At 45.9% G+C, this 12149-nt stretch overlaps 1 protein-coding gene across 1 annotated transcript in view; it reads right to left on the bottom strand.

The window, feature by feature from the left end:
- The window catches only part of LOC139276283 (dnaJ homolog subfamily C member 15-like), a 48756-nt gene extending 36955 nt beyond the window's left edge, over positions 1–11801 (bottom strand). The window contains exons 1-2 of the mRNA XM_070894039.1: positions 11702–11801; positions 3057–3108 (exon numbers count right to left, since the gene is read on the bottom strand). Coding sequence (XP_070750140.1) covers positions 3057–3108; positions 11702–11737 — 88 coding nt within the window. The 5' untranslated portion in view covers positions 11738–11801. The remainder of the gene's footprint in view (positions 1–3056; positions 3109–11701) is intronic.
- Positions 11802–12149: the final 348 nt, after the last annotated feature.

Raw genomic sequence — 12149 nt, 5'->3', positions numbered from 1 at the left:
ATGATTTAGAAGAAGGAATTGAATGTAATATCTCCAAGTTTTCAGATGACACTAAGCTGGGTGGCAGTGTGAGCTGTGAGGAGAATGCTAAGAGGCTGCAGGGTGACTTGGACAGGTTAGATGACTGGGCAAATGCATGACAGATGCAGTATAATGTGGATAAATGGGAGGTTATCCACTTTGGTGGCAAAAACAGGAAGGCAGATTATTATCTGAATGGTGACAGATTAGTAAAAGGGGAGATGCAAGGGGGTATAGGGCGACCTGGGTATCATGGTACATCAGTCACTGAAGGTAGGCATGCAGGTACAGCAGGCAGTAAAGAAAGCAAATGGCATGCTGGCCCTCATAGCGAGAGGATTTGAGTATAGTAGCAGGGAGGTTTTACTGCAGTTGTACAGGGCCTTGGTGAGACCACACCTTGAGTATTGTGTGCAGTTTTGGTCTCCTAATCTGAGGAAGGATGTGCTTGCTATTGAGGGAGTGCAGCGAAGGTTCACCAGACTAATTCCCGGGAAGACAGGACTGACATGTGAAGAAAGTTTGGATCGGCTAGGCTTATACTCACTGGAAGAATGAGAGGGGATCTCATAGAAACATATAAAATTTTGATGGGATTGGACAGGTTAGATGCAGGAATAATTTTCCCGATGTTGGGGAAGTCCAGAACCAGGGGTCACAGTCTAAAGATAAGGGGTAAGCCATGTAGGACCGAGATGAGGAGAAACTTTTTCACCCAGAGAGTGGTGAACCTGTGGAATTCTCTACCACAGAAAGTTGTTGAGTCCAGTTCGTTGGTGGAGTACTGAAGTTGCATGATCATATTGAATGGCGGTGCAGGCTCGAAGGGCCGAATGGCCTGCTCCTGCATCTATTTTCTATGTTTCTATGTAAAACAGCATTGGCAGGCGGGGGTATAGGTAGGAGAGCCAGACCACGTTCCAGTGCGGCACCCTCCCCAACCTACGAGAAAACAGCAATGGCAGGCAGGGGTATAAGTAGGAGAGCTAGCCATTGCACCGCGAGCTGACTCAGGAGTGCAACCACTTCTAGAAGGGTGACCAGACTGACGTCACTGGAGCCCAAGCAGAACATTGGAGCGGCATCCAAGCTCAGCAGAGGGCTGAAATTCAGGCCCAGCAGATGCAAAGGTCGAGGCGCTCAATCCCAAGGAGGGGCGGAGGTCGAGCCCAGCAGGGGGGAGGGATGGCGTGGCAGAGGTCGAGCCCACGGGGGGGGGAGGGAGGTCAAGGTCAAGCCCAGCCCTGGGGGGGGGGGGGGGGGGCATTTAACATCAGTGGGGTCGTGGGAGGGGGCATTTAACATCAGTGGGGTCGTGGTCCAGGAACGGCACAGCATTTAACAGCAGCAGAGTCGGGTCCCAGGGGAGCTTGGTCTCCCGTCGTCTTAGGTAATCCTCGCCTGCAGCGACACGATGGGCCAAATTGGCCTCCTTCTGTGCTGTAAATTTCTATGATTCTAGGAATTAAATAAATCTGGAATAAAAGGCTAGTATCAGTAATAATGATCTTGAAACAACGGATGTTGTAATAAACCCACCTGGTTCACTAATATCCTTTAGGGAAGGAAATCTGCCATCCTTACCCGGTCTGCCTAAGGACTCATGCCCACAGCAATGTGGTCGACTCTTAACTGCCCTCAAATATTTTAAAAAATGACAGATGAACAGCATTTAAAAAGGAACAAAACATAGGGAAGGATGTAGGAGGAAAAGTAAACACACACACACAGGAAAAGTAGTAAAATAACCTGTAAAGTGCTTAAGTGGAAAATAGGTGAGGATTAAATGGTAGCAGTGTTAAAAGCAAGGAAAGTGCACTAGGGCTGTACAGAAGGACTCTGACCACCAGGGGCGGTAAAGAGAAATCAACTCAAGTTTCAGCTTTTTCCTCATATGCTTACAGAAAAGGATCTATTAGTCATTTATAAAAATTTATTGTCGACTTAAAAACTTTCTTATTAAAGGGCATGGTTACATTTCAGTATATAAAATGATGCAAATAGAATATGACCAGTCAAACAAAAGGTGACTGCACAGTTAAGATTTAACTTCAGCCAGAAAGGTAATGCAAGCACAGAGTGTTATGAATGTTATGGGGCACTGGATAAATTTATGACAGACAGGGCGATTGGAAAGTATCAGCGGTCAAGTAGGGCAAGATGCCGGTGAGCCAGTATGTTTAGTGATGTGTCACGGGTAACCATGCTTTCCTGGATTTGAGGAAGAAATTTCCCGGAGTCTTTTCTGAAATTGGCCACAGGTATTTTTTTGTTTCCCTAGGATTTTGGCATTACTAATGATGGAGAATATTGGTGCACATGGTTACACCACATGCATAGCTGAGCACTGATGGGCCTAATGGTTTCCTCTTACCTTTCTTCTCATGTTTATAGTCAGTGCAATATACTCAACTGATTATTACATAGCTAAGGAAAAAAAATACAACCTCTTATTTGGACTGATGAATATTTGGCAGACAATGCTGCCTTGATTGGACCAATGATGTTAGCCGTGGCTCAATGGCAGCACTCTCGCCTCTGAGTCAGAAGGCTGTGGGTTCAAATCCCAATCCAGAGACTTAAATCACAAAATCCAGACTGACACTCCAGTGCAGTACTGAGGGAGCGCTGCACTGTCGGAGGTGCTGACTTTCAAATGAGACATTAGGGCAGACAGGGCCTCGGTTTATCTGGTGGACGTAAAAGATCCTGTGGCACTATTTGAAGATGTGCGGCGGAGCTCTCACTGGTGTCCTGTCTAACATTTGTCAACCAACATAATTAAAACAAATGATCTCATCATTACCTCAGTGCTGTTTGTGGGAGCTTGCTGTGCATAATTTGGCTGCCATGTTTTCTAAATTACAACAGTGACTACACTTCAAAAGTACTTCATTGGCTGTAAAGCACTTTGGGACATCCTGAGGCCATTATTGATGTTACATAACTGCAATTATTTATTTATTTCAGAGTAAATAAAGTATCACACTAGTTTGTCAAGAACTGCAAAGATGCAAAGTAAACCATTGCCTTACCTGCAAATGCTGCAGCTGCGACACCAAGTCCAACTGCTATCAGCGTTCTACCCTGGAAAAGGAATGAAAAACTTTGTTCAGGGTAGGAATGCAATTTAAAATAGGCTAGTACAAAAAAAATAACAACATACTCATTGTGTATGTTTCCCCTCATGGAGGAATCTAGAACTAGGGGGCAGTTTCAGAATAAGAGGTCGCCCATTTAAAAGAGAGTTGGGGAGGCATTTCTTCTCTCAGAGGGTCGTGACTCTTTGGAATTCTCTACCCCACAGAGCTGTGGAGGCAGGGTCATTGAATATATTTAAGGAGGAGATAGACAGATTTTTGAAAGATAAGGGAGTCGAGGTTTATGGGGAATGGGTGGAGAAGTGGAGTTGAGGCCATAATCTTATTCAATGGCGGAGCAGGCTCGAGAGACCAGATGGCCTTCTCCTGCTCCTATTTCTTATGTTCTTATGTCCTCTTTAAACTGTATCTTCTTTTTACAAATCAGGAATGCACACTATCAGGTGAATGAAAACTACATTTATGTCCTTCTTGGTAGTTTGGTTTTGAGACTCAAGCATGTTAATAGATTGTCATGCCTGTCAGACACAAAATTATCTGTATAAATATCAGAACTACAATATGTGAAGTGAAACAGCAAAATCAAGATCTTCTAGACTTAGTGCTCCTATTTTTTTTAAGCCCAGACTCAAAGGAAAAAGACATTGTTGTCGGGATTCCTCACTCGGTCAATACATTGACAGAGGTGCAATGTGGCGGGACTTCTACTTCACCCCATAAGTTCCTAACTCCAGCTGGGGAGCAGACAGAAAACCTTAAGCAACTGGAAGACTTAAATTGCAGTGTCAGCTGTGGCTCAGTGCATTGCACTCTTGCCTGAGTCAGAAGGTTGTAGGTTCAATGTCCCATTCCAGGGACTTGAGCACAAAAATCTAGACTGACACTCCAGTGCACTGCTGAGGGAATGCTGCTCTGTCGATGGTGCTGTCTTTCGGATGAGACGTTAAAGTGAGGCCCTGTCTGCTCTCTTAAGTGGACATAAAAGATCTCATGGCAATATTTTGATGAAGAGCACGGAAGTTATCACTAGTGTCCTGGCCAATATCCCTCAATCAACATAACAAAAACAGATTATTTGGTCATTATCACTATTGTGTTCCTAACACAGATGAGACTGCACACAGGGAGGTTAAAGTAACAGTGACCTCAGTCTTTAATAAGACACCCCATAGTGAAGAACAGGCCTTAGGGGCCGGCTTATATACAGTGCTCCCAAGGGATGCTGGGATCCCTTGGGACTTCAGGGGATGAGCTCCCTGGTGGCGGAACACGGGAGTGCATGCTTTACAGATACACAACAATCACAATGCTGTTTGTGGGAGTTTGCTATGTGCAAATTGGCTGCCGCCCTTTCCTAAATTACAACAGTAACTACGCTCCAAAAGTACTCCATTGGCTGTAAAGTGCTTTGAGACATCTGGTGATCGTGAAAGGCGCTATATAAATGCAAGTCTTTCTTTTCTTTTAGGACAATGATCTGAAACATAGAAATTTACAGTGCAGGAGGCCATTTTGGCCCATTGTGTCCGCGGCAGCCGACAAAGAGCCACAATGCCATCGGTCAGCAGCCCTGAAGATTACATATAAACCTATGAACAATGGCGGAAAGGTAAAGAGCATCCGGCCCAACCAGTCTGCCCCACACAACTGTGACACCCCCTACACTGCAACTTTCTACACTCCACCCCAACCGGAACCATGTGATCTCCTGGGAAAGGCTAAAAACCAGATAGAAAACCCAGGCCAATTGGGGAAAAAAATCTGGGAAAATTCCTCTCCGACCCCCATCCAGGTGATCGAAACTAGTCCAGGAGATCACCCTGGCCGTATTCTATTCCCTGCAGTACTTACCATCATATCTGCGCCAGCCAACAAGGGGTTATCCAGTCTAATCCGACTTACCAGCTCTAGGTCCGTAACTCTGCAGGTTACGGCACTTCAAGTGCCCATCCAAGCACCTTTTAAATGTGATGAGGGTTTCTGCATCCACCATCCTTCCAGGAAGTGAGTTTCAGACCCCCACAACCCTCTTTAGAGTGAAGAAGCCTCCCCTCAAAACCATCTTAAAACTATACCCCCTCGTAACTGAACCCTCCACCAAGGAAAATAGGCCCTTACTATCCACTATATCCAGGCCCCTCAAATTTTTATACACCTCAATGAGATCTCCTCTCAACCTCCTCTGTTCCAATGAAAACAAACCCAGCCTATCCAATCTGTCCTCATAGCTAAGATTCTCCATTCCAGGCAGCGTCCTAGTAAATCTCCTCTGCACCATCTCTAGTGCAATCATGTCCTTCCTATAATACGGCAACCAGAACTGCATGCAGTATTCCAGCTGTGGCCTAATCAGAGTATTATACAATTTAAGCATAACCTCCCTGCTCTTGTATTCTATGCCTCGGCCAATAAAGGCAAGCATTCCGTACGCCTTCTTTGCCACCTTATCCACCTGGCCTACTAATTTCAGGGATCTGTGGACAAGCACTCCAAGGTCCTTTTGTTTATCTACACTTTTAAGTGGCCTACCGTTTAATGTGTATACCCTTTCCTTATTAGCCCTCCCCAAGTGCATTATTACCTCACACTTCTCTGAATTAAATTCCATTTGCCATTGTTCTGCCCATCTGACCAGTAGATTGATATCCTCCTGCAGTCCATGACTTTCCTCTTCATTTTCGATCACACAGCCAATTTTAGTGTCGTCTGCAAACTTCTTAATCATACTCCCTATATTCAAATCTAGATCATTGATGTATATCACAAAAATCAAGGTACCTAGTACTGAGCCCTGTGGAAACCCACTGGAAACATCCTTTCAGTCACAAAAACATCCATCAACCATTACCCTTTGCTTCCTACCTCTAAGCCAATTTTGGATCCAACTTGCCACTTTGCCCTGGATCCCATGAGCTTTAACCTTCGTGACCAGTCTACCATGTGGGATCTTATCAAAAGCTTTGCTAAAGTCCATATACACTACATTGTACGCCTAACCTCATTGACCCTCCTGGTTACCTATTCAAAAAATTAAATCAGGTTAGTCAAACACGATCTTCCCTTAACAAATCCATGCTGACTGTCCCTAATTAGTCCTTGCCTTTCTAAATGTAGATTTATCCTGTCCTTCAGGATTTTTTTCCAATAATTTTCCCACCACTGAGGTTAGGCTGACAGGCCTGTAATTACTCGATCTATCCCTTTCTCCCTTCTTAAACAAGGGTACCACATTAGCAGTCCTCCAATCCTCCGGCACCATGTCCAGATCCAAAGATGATTGGAAAATGATGGTCAAGGCCTCTGCTGTTTCCTCTTTTACTTCACTTAACAGCCCGAGATGCATTTCATCCGGGCCTGGGGACTTATCTACTTTCAAAGCTGCTAAACCTCTTACTACCTCCTCTCTCACTAAGTTTATTTCATCCAGAATTTCACACTCCTCGATAGCAGTATCTGCATTGCCCCTTTCCATTGTGATAACAGACACAAAGAATTCATTAAGAACCCTACCAACATCTTCCGTCTCCTCACAAAGATTACCCTCATGGTCTCTAATAGGCCCTACTCTTTCTTTAGTTATCCATTGGCTCTTAATACATTTATAGAACATCTTTGGGTTTTCCTTAATTTTACTTGCCAAGAATTTTTCATGCTCTCTCTTAGCATTCCTAATATCCTTTTTAATTTTACCTCTGAACTTTCTATATTCCTCCAAAGATTCTACAGTATTTAGCCGTTGATATATGACATAAGCTTCCCTTTTTTTCTTTATCCTCCCCTGTAAGTCCCTGGACATTCGGGGGGCTCTATAATTGTTATTCCCACCCTTTTTCTTCAAGGGTACGTGTTTGGCCTGAGCCCTCCAGATCGCCTCCTTGAATGCCTCCCACTGTTCCGACACTGATTTAACACAAGCTGTTTCCAGTCCACTGTGACCAAATCACACCTCAACTTAGCGAAGTTAGCTTTTCCCCAATTTGGGACTTTTATTCCTGGTCTATCCTTGTCCTTATTCATAACTACCTTGAATCTGATGGAATTATGGTCACTGGCACCCAAGTGCTCGCCCACTGATACCCCTTCTGTTATGTATGCAACCCTATGTAACCAGTATTCTACCGCCACCAGAGGGCGTATCTGTTGGAGTCCCTAGGGATCCCAGCATCCCTTGGGAGCACTGTATATAAGCAGGCCTCCCATGCTGTACCAACACTCTGGAGTTAGAATAAAGAGACTAAGGTCACAGTTACACACATCTACAGTACTCAGTTACATTGCTTTATTCGAGACATAACACCTTCCACCTGCCCAGCTTCATTCCCCAAAACCACTCCCTCTCGTGTTGGGCTTGTTACATACTGACTAAAAAAGTTCTCTTGAATGCATTTTAAGAATTCCGCACCCTCTATACCCTTCACACTATATGTGTCCCAATCAATATTAGGACTGTTAAAATCCCCTACTATTACGTCCCTATGGTTTTTGGACTTCACAGAAATTTGCCTACATATTTGCTTCTCTATCTCCCTCCCACTGTTTGGGGGTCGATAATAAAACGCCCCTTTTTTATTTTTCAATTCAACCCATACGGCCTCATTTGATGATCCCTGTAACATATCATCCCTCCTCACCGCTGTTATAGTTTCTTTAATCAATACCGCGACCCTCCCCGCCTTGTCTAAAACTCCTGTAACCAGGAATATTGAGCTGCCACACCTGTCCCTTGAAGAGATGAGGCAGAAAAGGGATGGTCAGTTTAGGGTTCAGAGCAAGAGGGCATCAAGGTCCTTTTTTAATTCATTCTGGGGATTATGGGCGTGGCTGGCAAGGTCAGCATTTATTGCCCATCCCTGTTGCCATTGAGAAGGTGGTGGTGCGACTCTTTCTTGAATCGCTGCAGTCCATGTGGCGAAGTTACTCCCATAGTGCTGTTAGGTAGTGACCAATGTTCCCCCTAATTTCTTTTTTGGGTGCGCAGCCCATTCACAATTCCACGCATGCACAAAATTTTACATTGGAAAAGCCAGTCCCAGCTTAGAGGGAACATTGGGAGTGAGTGCCAGGATTTTGACCCAGCGGCAATGAAGGGACGGTGATATATATCCAAGTTGGGTGGTGCGTGACTTGGAGGGAATGGTGTTCCAACGCGCCTTCTGCCCATATCCTTCTAGGTGGTAGAGGTTTTAGGTTTGGGAGTTGCTGTTGAAGAAGCCTTGGCAAGTTGCTGCAGTGCATCCTGTCGATAGTTCAAATTACAGCCATGTTGCGCCAGTGGTGGAGAGAGTGAATGTTTAAGCTGGTGGATGGGGTGTCAATCAAGCAGACTGCTTTGTCCTGATGGTATTGAACTTCTTGAGTGCAGCTGCACCCATCCAAGCAAGTGGAGAGTATTCCATCACAATTCTGATGTGCCTCGTAGGTGGTGGAGAGACTTTGGATATTAGGAAGTGAGCGACTCACAGCAGAATAACCCAGACTCTGACCTGCTCCAGTAGCCACGGCATTTAAGTGACTAGTCCACTTGAGTTTCTGGTCAGTGGCGACGCCCAGGGTGTTGATGATGGGGGATTGAGCTATGGTAGTGCCATTGAATGTCAAAAGGAAGTGGTTGCCTCAGTTGCGGACATATTCTGTGTGCGCGCCAAAAACTGGAAGGAGTGTATCGCTAAAGTCAAACATAAACTGGGATGGTGGAAGCCGTGCTCCTTCTCCATTGCAGGAAAGAACCTGGTCATCAGGAGTGAGGTACTCTCGGTGTTGTTGTACGTGGCGCAGGTCTGGCCCATACCCTGCTCCTGTGCCGTGACAGTCACCCGAGCCGTCTTCCATTTTGTCTGGAGATCGAAAATGGACCGTGTCCGCAGAGACACGATGTACAAAACTCTGGACAAGGGGGGAAAAGGACGTTCCGAACGTGGCCCTCATCCTAATGGCCACTTTTGTATGTGGCTGCAACAAGCTGTGCATAGACCCTTCGTACACAAACACCAAGTGTCAGTACATGCTGAGATTCTATCTGTCCCCGGTGTTGCGAAGGATGGGTCTGGCCAGGCTGCCGCAGAACGCTCCAACCAGTTGGACCATGCCTAACCACCTGTCCTACGTGGAAAAGCTTTTCAAGAAAAACACCTTTGACCACAAGGCCATAAAGCAGTGGTCGGCACGCAAGGTCCTGGACATCCTACGAAAGGAGATGATGGATCCTGTCGTGCGGTTCCCCGAGCAGACTGTCGAACTCGTTTCGTAGCTTGGATGGCGGTGAGAAGGGCCCTACCCGTCAGATCCTTCATGCACAGCCGGGGTTTCAGAGACATGGCACTCTATCCCCGAGTCGGCTGTGGTGCGGACGAGACTGTCATCCATCTCCTTCGGGATTGCCCCTTTGCAAGGATAGTCTGGAAGGAGATGCAGTGATTGCTGTCGAGGTTCATCCCAAGCAGCTCCGTAACACAAGACTCTGTGCTCTGCGGACTTTTCCCAGGGACGCACACCAAGACAGGCATCATCTGCTGCTGGAGAGCCATCAACTCGGTGAAAGACGCACTTCGGTCTTCCCGAAACTTGCTGGTCTTCCAGAGCAAGGAGATGTCCACGGCCGAGTGTTGCAGACTGGCGCAATCCAAGGTCCAGGAGTATGTGCTGAGGGACACACTAAAGATCAGTGCAGTCGCCACAAAGGCACGATGGGGAACAGCCACAGTTTAAGGCCCTTCCGCCACAGTAAACCCAGGGAATGGAATCAGATCCCCCTCGGGCTGTACTTGTTAATCTGCTTGTATACATAGAGCACCATGTACTGAAAAACACCTGTGTTGTGCCATGTATAATGAAAGTCTCTGCACTGTTTAGTAACTTGTAAAGAAATGTAAATGTATTCCCACCCGTTCCGTGTACTGCTTTCATCTGCATAGTGCTACATGTAACGTGATTCGTGATCGGTATTGAAATGTATCCTGGAATGTAATGTAAACCTGTTCTCATCTGCTCCATGTAATACCCTTATTTGCACAGTACTATATGTAACGTGATTTACAGATTGTACTAAACTGTACCTTGAAATGAAATGCACGCTAGTGCGTTGTATGAAACGGTTGTCAGCATCCAAATGAATTGTATGGAATTGCTGACCGCAAGGTACTGAACTATTTTTCTATTGTGAAAATTTTACATGAATAAAATAATTTTTGGAAAAAAAACTTGAGATATATGCAAATTATTGGGAACATGTTTTTATGTGACCTAGAGGTAGGCACTAGTGAGGAACATTGGAACTGCTAGATGAAAAAAGACCACGGTCTACCTAGTTTGCCATCTACCATCCTGGTAGTCGTATGATACAATAATAATGGATCATCAGAGCAATCAATCTCTATGAATTAGTCTACAACAGACCTACAAATGACGTGAGGAAAACTCCAGTGGTGGAGAGCTTTGGGGACCATTGGTCCAAAGTCACCTCCTCCTCCCAAACATGCTCCACTTACTACATGTCATGTCTCAAATTATTCATATATTGTCTACCAAAATATTATTTGCTGAAATAAATCTATCTCAATACTAATTAATGCTATATGCTTCCACCATGAAGACACAATCAAAATGCTTGGTACAAACTGGTCTGAGTACAAATAAAAAACAAGTGCAAATATTCAACAGAAACCCAACATGTTGCAATACACAACTAAGGCTTGTGCATCCGGAAATTAAAAAAAAGACAGGTTAACATTTTGGGAGTACATCTGAAATGAATTCAGTCTTGAAATATTTGGGTTCCCAATAACTTCCTGCAACTTCTGGAATTTCATCCGGATGTCCTAATAAGACGTTAAACTGAGACCCTGTCTGCCCTCTCGGGTGGACGTAAAAAAATCCCATGGCACTTGTTGAAGGGAGTTCTCCCAGTGTTCTGGACAATATTTATCCTTCAAATCAACATCACTAAAACAGGTTATCTGGGCATTATCTTGTGGGAGCTTGCTGTGGGAGCTTGCTGTGCGCAAATTGACTGCCACATTTCCCTGCATTGCAACACTTCAAAAGTATTGAAGCGCCTTAGGACATTCTAGGTTGTTAATCTTGTACCATAATCATGAGCTGAAGAGAGAACAAACACTGAGGCGATTTAAATTGACCGATTAGACTGTGGGGGTAAGGTGAGAGGGGGAGGACGTAAGGGTTAGTGTTTAGCATCACATCCCGCTTTTATTATTATTGACACTATTTATTGAATAATAGGACTATATTGGTCCTATTTTTTTATAACTAAAGTATTCAAAGGCGGCGGCTGCTCCTCGAAGGGCCTGCAGCACTTCATGGCCTATTGAGACTGATCCGCTCGGACTCACCGGGAGTCCCACGACACAGCGAACAGAGGCGGCTGCGAGTACAGTACGGTGCGGTGCGGCCCGGCCTGGCGCTCTCAGCCCCGTCGCTCGAGGCCGCTGGTTTGCCGCGTCGGGTTTTTCAGTCTGGGGCGCGCGCGCGCGCGACACACACATGCCCTGAGTGTGAGAGGGTCCGAGTCACCCGCCGGCACGCGCAAGGAGCGCGCCCACTGTCTTCCGCGCGCTGCCACTCACCATGCCGCTGTCCGCGTGCTGCTCGCCGCCGCTCATCGCCTGTCCCACAGCTCGCGCTGCACTGCCGAACGGCTCCGGCTTCCTTTCCACCGCTGTACGGTCTCCGCGCTCGGACAAAAAAAAGACGAGCGCGAAATTCAAAACTATTGCTCACCTTGCCAGTGTACGGCAGCACTTCCCCGCCCCCGTTATTCTCACTAGTGTCAGCTGTGGCTCAGCCGGTAGCACTCTTGCTTCTGAGTCAGAAGGTTGTGGGTTCAGGTCCCACACCAGGGACTGACTACAAAAATCTAGGCTGACACTTCTGGAGTGCTGCATTGTCCAAGGTCCTGTCTTTTGGATGACATGATAAATGAAGGCCCTGTCTGCTCTCTCAGGTTGGTTTAAAAGAGTTATCCCTCAATCAACATAACAATATCCCCCAACCTGCAGTCCTGCCACATCCAGT

Source organism: Pristiophorus japonicus, chromosome 11 (genome assembly GCF_044704955.1).
Source record: "Pristiophorus japonicus isolate sPriJap1 chromosome 11, sPriJap1.hap1, whole genome shotgun sequence".
Lineage (NCBI taxonomy): Eukaryota > Metazoa > Chordata > Chondrichthyes > Pristiophoridae > Pristiophorus > Pristiophorus japonicus.
The sequence above is the reverse complement of the archived record's forward strand: the minus strand, read 5'-3'. Positions and strand labels throughout refer to the sequence as shown.